General features: G+C 38.3%; 1 protein-coding gene across 1 annotated transcript; it reads right to left on the reverse strand.

Moving 5' to 3' along the window:
* Window positions 1–280: 280 nt before the first annotated feature.
* On the reverse strand, window positions 281–7,707 carry LOC108664468. The gene is made up of 3 exons (XM_018151058.2): window positions 7,266–7,707; window positions 6,304–7,065; window positions 281–5,734 (listed from the first exon to the last, which is right to left on the reverse strand). Exons 1-3 carry the CDS (start codon window positions 7,692–7,694, stop codon window positions 5,078–5,080), a joined length of 1,848 nt encoding a protein of 615 aa, XP_018006547.1. The 5' UTR covers window positions 7,695–7,707; the 3' UTR covers window positions 281–5,077.
* Between the last annotated feature and the right edge of the window lie 452 nt (window positions 7,708–8,159).

Here is an 8,159-nt window from a genome sequence, read left to right on the forward strand (position 1 = left end):
AGGAATATAGTTGTTTCTATGAGAACGGCTACTAAGGAACATTTAGCTAGGAAAGCTATAACAGGCTCCGAAGTTAAGCTGATTGAGCTACACCCAATATCTTAAGTAGTACGTGCTTTGGGTCGTTTTTGTAGTATTCCATTTTCTATTTATTTGATTTGATTTCACTTTTTCACCGAGTGAAATCTTCACGTGAGAGTAAGAAGAACCATCTTCGCAATTGCTTGACGGCATGAATTAGAGCAAATATTCTATCAAGTTTAAGGCATAATAATTGGAGACCTTGACATAAACTTTACTCGAAAGAAATTGATTATTACAAACTTGTGCTATCGCCCGATAGTGAAATTTTAAATTTTGACATAAATCGAAAAAATACGGGTATATAGACATATTATAATCGTGCTGTGAACTATAATGGCCGTTCTGTACTGGCTTCTTTATTAACGAACGAGCTATAATAAAGTTTACTATTTTGTAAGGAATGGTCGTACACAAAAATAAGGGTGTTAAAGCGCCAAATCAAGTAAATCTTGCCTGGAATGCAAACAACGGAATTTTCATTGCGTTCTCTCTTGCATGATGCGCAAGGGAGATATCTGGAGCATTGTAACCTGAAAGCATTAATTGTGAAACATTTGATAAGCCAACTGCCACGCAAAATAAATCCTATCTAAAGGTAGCTCTAAGAGCATACATGTACACTCGTTCAATTCATCGTATCAGAGGGACGAAAAGTGCAAACTGGGAAGAGAAAAAAAGGGCATGCCAAGCTGGGATCTAACCAGTTTTACGAGACACAGTTTTACGAGACACGAGTTAACACATGCCACTTTCATTTTATTATCTATGTTCCCATGCATACCGAAGGTATTCATCCTACTCTTTGTCACCGCATCCACCTTTCTACCGGCCCATACAAACGCACGCACAAATACACTCTCCAATACTTGTTTCCATCAATGCCATCGTCATTCACTCACGTCGACAAGCTGACATTCATTGCAAAGAGCATTTATGGGCTTCTCATGCACCACGCGCAGTTGCTTTCACACTTACATACAATACAACATTTACTCGTTTTACAGTTGCGTTCCTCCCGCTCACAAAATAAAGCCCTAACCTTTCATACTAGAAGAAGAAGAAGAATCATCATACTTATATTGGTACATCGGCAGCATTATCACTTTGTATAGTTGAAGGTGACGCGTCTTCCTTGAGGTACCTACCCACAACCGAGTCTTGGTTGAGGGTAGGTACCAAGGTCATGCTGCAAGCGCCACCTTTCAACGTCGAACAAGCGCCGTCACCAGCGGCACCGAGAAATCATCTAAGCTGCCCGACGGTCACACCTACGGCTAGCTTCTCTCATCTCTGTGACGTCATCACTGCGCATACAGCGGCGGTAGCCGTTGCGCTACAGTGGTAAGGATACCCGTGGTGGTATTCTAGTAAGAAAACGTAGCAATGGACACGTCAACACCCCATTAGATTTTATCTACGCATTCGTAGATACATTCGTGACAAAACAAGTCCTTTTATTTGTGCTCATAAGAGACTTGGAGACTCATAATCAACGCCAAACAGAAAGGCGCGCTTTAATGAGCAGCTTCCTAATGATCCGAAGAGATTCTACTGTATTTTGCCAGGAAATTCATTCAATTTAACATTTTTCCTTAAAAAATAAGTGAAACGGATCTTTGAAACTGCAACAAATTATTTTAAATTAGTGATCCAGCCATAACCGTACCATAATTTTGCGCGTCACAAGGATACGTTGAGTCAACATCATCATACGATTGATAGTCACGGGACAGAAACTTCAAAGAACACACGTTCTCCTCAGCAAATTGCTATATTATCCTACAGGATGGAACTAAAATATCCGCAATCAGCCAAAATAAATCAAAGTCACAAGAAAAATGTAATAAGTAAGACGTTAGTAAACTAAAGTCATAATAAGAAAATACAAGGATAAGACAATAAAATTGGAAAATCATAATCTGGAAAATGATATGAAAGTATCGTTCACAGAAACCGACGAAACACATTAGTTCAGAAGCATGAATTAATTAGTTTATCTAAAAAAACTAAGTTAATGTGCTAACTGGAAAAGCAAAAACATGGAACAGCGTCCATATTAACTGGATAATATAAAAACCAGGCCGGAATTCTAGAGGAGTAATGAATTACTAAGTACAAATGGCATATAGGACACAATCAATCATAAACTGGAGAGATAACATCACAATCCCACAACCAATTACAGTCTGGAGTGGATGACATCACACCCAATCACAGTCTAGAGATGGACAAGCATCCGCCCAAAAATGACCCAGCTTTTTGCGCTATCCTAGAATTCCAGCCTGTATAAAATTACTCTAGCAAAACAACGTAAGTAATACAAAATCGTCAATACCCATGAACATCCAATGAACTTGCGTTCACTCGTCAGCATATCGAGAGTGGCATCAGACTCTTCATCAGGAAGAATTTTGAGGAATATCAATGGTCCAATAGAAGCAAGAGACAACACATTAAACGCGAGCAAAATTACTAGATAAAAAATACTTTCCAGGCAATAGTCATGTAGCCTTTGGTATGAAAAATTTTTTCTAGTACGAAAAAAGTACACGAAATACAATGTAACTGCTGATGTGTAATCAGGTACTAGAAAACGAGATCCGAAGAAAGACGAGAAACATAAGGGAAAAAATTAAAGGCTAAAGTTAAAAATTGTGTAGCGCTTGGTATATAAATGCATAAAAATACTAATTATCACAAAGGTTCATTGGAATAGCGCGAAGCTTGTCTGAAACGACACAACCGCAGCTGAAGCCTTAATTTTGTTAATTAAAGAATAAACTAGGGAATAATAGAGACCATTAAAAATATTGCTTAACAAAATATGCTTATTAAAAATCATCTTCACCGGACGTTAACACTCACTACAACTGAAATATTACTTCTGTCCAAGTAAGTCTTAAAATTACGAGTTATTTTTATTAGTTAATTAAAAAATGTTACTTTATTTGCATCCAAATAAATATATTTTTTGGGAAAAGCATGGTGCCCTAAATGGAGGAGGCCCTGAACGTCTTTGGCTAGCGATCATCATATAGTAGAGCAAAATTATTACATAGACACGAATATTTCACACCGTGGTATCAAGACACTAAGAATATTCATCGTTGCTTGTCATACATTATATAGCATAATAACGTCAAGAAAATCATACGAGGTTCGACAAAAAATATCACTGGGTAAGAGCATGGTGAGTAGGAAAAAAAATTTACATCTCGAAAGTCCAGGAAGCGAATCAGAATCAGATCTCAACAATGGAAATTCTTTTACCTTCCTCAGAACAAGAAAATACCAGAGCAAACTTTTATTATATCCAGCCATTCCTAATGCACTAATAGATTTTACTAGCTTTCATTACCACAACGGTAACGTCACAAAAGTCACGTTTATACAAATACGCCATTATAACTCTCATAATAACTTCCTCTGAAAAACAGACCCGTTACGGCTGTTTACCTCACATCCAAAAAGCACGAGAGGAGCTTACCACAGAGTTAAGTATAAGCAGATTTGGTTCGTTTAACATCGGTCAGAGAGACAACATCTTTGGTCAGTATCTCGAATGGTTTTCAGTTCACTGTCAAGCAGTACAATTCTACTCTTGGACTGACAACCATTACCTTTCACAAAACTGATTATAAATGAACCCCTTACATTGCATTGGATGTTCACGTATATTCATTCATACAGCTTATTATAAATAAATACCCTGTTTGGTTTGCATTTGGAATAAAAACCGGCGCAATACATGAGCAAGCTATAGAAACGATTTATATTTAAGACATTAAAACGATCTTTGCGTTTCACCCAACACAACCACTACCTTTCAGTTTACTAGCGAGGTCCATATATACTCGGTACACTAAAACAAACGAAGTCGTTGCGTCCAGGATTATGCATATGCATTCAGAACAATGTTCTAAAACGGCTTAAAAGCAGGCAAGCGAGAAGACACGACTGCAGAACTAACTCAGATATCAATGGGTCGTTTAATAGGACAATATTGGAAAGTTTACACCATTCTTCTTCCTCTCATCCCCTTCATGATGATGAATCATAATTTGGAGTCTTTAGATTCAATGAGTCAGATCTTGCAGAGAATCAGATCAGACTTATCTTCATTCTAATTTGGTACACGGTCAAGGAATAGCAGATCAAATGCATTTCATCAATGAATGCATCATCATTATTTGTTAGTTTCAGCAAATACATCCATGAGTAATTTGATAGTGTAAGACAAAACAAGCACTTATTTTGGCACATAACGATGACGTTGGTTTATTGTCGTGCGTGCCTTTACCAAGTTATAAGTAACTTTGATGCGCTCGGACATTATAAATAGTACAAATATACGACAATAGTTCCGTGTAACATAAAAGTAAAAAAACAACCGTAAAATAATTTTTAAAAGCAGGTCGACGCAGGTCTGTCATAAATATTACATAAAACGGAAATTGAGGCGGCGCCTCTCATAAAAAATTGAGCTTTATACGTTGCAAGCAATGAGCGTAGCGTTACATTTTGTGGGTCACGCGTTAGGTATACAAAATTTGTAGCGAATATTATAGTATGAACTTTTAATAGCATTAAGTTACTCCTTAACCTACCAGAGATATCACCAATGATCATCAGTCGATGCAAATAAAGGAATTCACCGACGCGTGAGAATAAAGCATCACTGAAAAATTATAGCCACGTGAGAATGAATCATCGGCGAACAATTATTGTCATATAAAAATGAGACGTCACACGTCACTAAGGATTTGAATGACGTTATTTGAAACATTGCTGAATATTTATGGTCACTTCAAATGAAAATTGGCAAAAGATTTCTGATCAGTTTCAAATGAAAATTGGCAAAAGATTTCTGGTCAGTTTCAAATGAAAATTAGCACAAGATTTCTTGTCACTTTCCAATGAATTATCACCAGAAATTTTGTGGTCATGCGAAAATGGAACGTCACTGAAAATTTTTGGCTACATGAAGGTTACATCACCGAAGAATAGCGCAGAAGGCACCCTCGTTCATCAATGATATAGGCCCTCCTGCTACAAAGAACTGTCCCGTGTTGGGGTTGTAGCTCTGAGCATAAACAGCTTTGCTGTCCGTAGACACCAAGTGCGCTCGATCTTCGGCGGCCGTGAGGAAGGTGCAAGATTCGAAAAATGTTATTTTTCGGCGGCTATAAACAGCAATGAATTCACTCTCGTCACCACGGCATTGAGCGTCGAGTTGTTCATAGTGCTGTTCCACCTCTTTGGTGACATAATTACGACCAAGCTTCTTCTGCAAAGAGTTCGTGATCGTGAAAAACGTTTCTTCAAGTGGCCGGTCAAAAACATCTATTTTGTTTATTCGTAAACACAATTCTGGATCGCAAAGGTGATCAGAGAACTGTTCGCCTTCCATGGCAGGGACGTAACTGAACACAGTTCTCCTAGGATCTACATGTCCTAGAAGTCTTTGGTCGCGCTCAGGATGTTGGGAGCGAGGAAATAAGTATCTGGTGCGGTAATACGCCATCTTGCCGCTCCAAAACTCACTGAGATCAACGAAGAGGAGCTGACCAGCACCAGTCCCAATACTGAGAGTTTGGTCATGGAAAGCAAGAGATCGAATGTAGAGGTTATCAGCCGTCGGAAGTTCCACCTGGGAAAGAAAATTTATCTTAAATTCATGTCACACATCGGCTAAGGAATCAAGAATCTCCGTGTATGGAAACCATGAACCCAACGACAAAATCTTCTACTGTTGGCATTGACAGTTTCATCATACGAGAGCAATGTCACCACGGCAGATTCGTATGTTCTTGAGGGAACAAGTGACATCGGCATAAATTTCGTCCCGCGATCAAGCATGTTCATTATACAGTATACAGTTGTTGCTAGTATTGATTAGATTTATCATTCCTATAATCAAACAGGAGGAAAAACTGCGATACTTATTCAAATATTTCATCAATTATTCAAATATTGCTACAATCAACATGAGCTCATGGTAGTCATTACAGTGGGTGTTTTAGTATGGCCAAAATGATTCGACATTGAACCTTCTCCATTGATTTTCTCACCACAGTTGGAATGTTTCAATAGCAAATAGGAAATTAGTTCAACCGTAACTTAGACTAGAGCAACTCTGCAAAATTGGCTATCAATTTATATGATCAATTTCGCATTGATGAATCACATCCTCACGCATGAATGAGCAACAAAACTCACCTCGGAAATATGCGGAAAAGCCCCACAGTCCTCAATGAAGAAAACACAAGATGCCGAGCCCACAGCCAGTAATTTGAGGTTAGTGCAGTATGCCATGCACGTGTTGTCAGAGCCTCCAGGAATGGACATCCTCCAGTTACAGTCGCATGTGACAGTGTTGTACGAATACACAGATCCAGATGTGCTCAGGACAAACAGAGTGTCAGCTCCATTGTAGACGACTGCTCGAGCTCGGCCTGCTGGCTTGAAGGAGACTTCGCAGAACTTTGGGGGTGTCATGTCAGTTGAATGATCGTCACTATAAGATGATTTTATGTCTTGAACAATAGACAAGTTCTTACTACTGGCATGGATTGAATTGGTGGTACGTAAGTTTTCTTCAGACGGCATAAACAGGGATTCGAAATTCCATATGCTTACACGTCCTTCCCTGCCAGCAGCAGCTAGCTTGGAGTCAGATAGCCAGCACATATCAAATATCCAGTTGGAGTATTCATTATCGGTGACCACCAAGAGATGTTTCATGGAAGGCAAAGTATAGAGGGTAACTTGATTGCCACAGCGTCCAACAGTTGCCAGAAGGTTTCCTTTAGGATTACATTTAACACAACGAATACCAGGACAGTCGGAGGTTGATCCGTTACAGGGTGTCAGTTCTGGAATTTTTCTGAACAAATTCAGCTTTGAATCGTAGAGGATAAGCTGATGACACTTGGTGCCCATGATGACTTCATGGTCACTGATCCACGCACAGCAAAATATCTGATGGAGTTGTTTAAATAACGAAGTTGTAGAGTGACGAAGAAAAACTTCAACAAGGTAGTATCTAAATAGAAAGCAATCTTGAATAGCAAAAATTTGACAATTTATATCAATTAAATAATATATTTGAATAACATATTTAAATTTGTGCACTGTATTTGCTACATAAACACAACAGAAATCAAGAACAATAAACTCACCTTATTTATTTTGATTGGGCATTGCAATTCAAAGCATTTAAATGCATTACTTTTTATGATTCTTGGAAGGCAAGGCTTACACACAGGTTTTTCCACCAATGGTAATATGTAGCCAATGGTCCCAGTGGCACCAACTCCTCGAGAAGCTTTAGAATTTGATGCATTGGTATTCTTCACAGTTGGACATGAACTCTTCATTGTGGGCAAATCTTTACTTTTAGGGACAAAGCCATTGTGAAAGATGGGGATTGATTCAATAGTTTCAGGGACCCCATAATGGCCTTGTTCTCCTTCTGCAGGCTCAAAGGATGGTTTGTTTAGTGAGGGAGGAGGGGGACTGACATATTCATCTTCTGTCCATGAGAGTTGGTACGGAAAACCTAGAGATCGTTTGAGCAAATTATGAACTGAACATCGATTTCTTTTCATATTGGACTGAACCTGTGAAGAAAAATTCAGAATGGATTTATAAAAATTTACAGCACAAAATAATTTGAAAGTTGTTGAAACTGGCAAGTTTTAGAATAAGGAATTCAAATCCTATTCAGCATTCTAATAAGATCTCACAAAATCAAGTTTTCAGTTACATTTGCATAACAGAAAGTGACTGAGCTTCACTCATCTGCTGTGCAGAAATGAAAATATTTATTGACTGCAAAGAGAAGGGAAAGATTCCCACATTGATGGCTGAATTGATCAAAACAAACAAGAGACAGTCTGAAGATTATAGGCAATTTAGCTAAAACTTTGCCCCTGAAAACACTTTGTGAAAATGCAGGGACAAATCTCTGAGAATTTCAAATTTATTGAAGAATATCTATTCCAAGAAATTATGAGAGGCTCATATGCTTGACACTTGTGTAGAGCTGTTGCCATTACAATTCAAGTATGACA

This window comes from Hyalella azteca, unplaced genomic scaffold (assembly GCF_000764305.2).
Source record: "Hyalella azteca isolate HAZT.00-mixed unplaced genomic scaffold, Hazt_2.0.2 contig14805, whole genome shotgun sequence".
NCBI lineage: Eukaryota > Metazoa > Arthropoda > Malacostraca > Amphipoda > Hyalellidae > Hyalella > Hyalella azteca.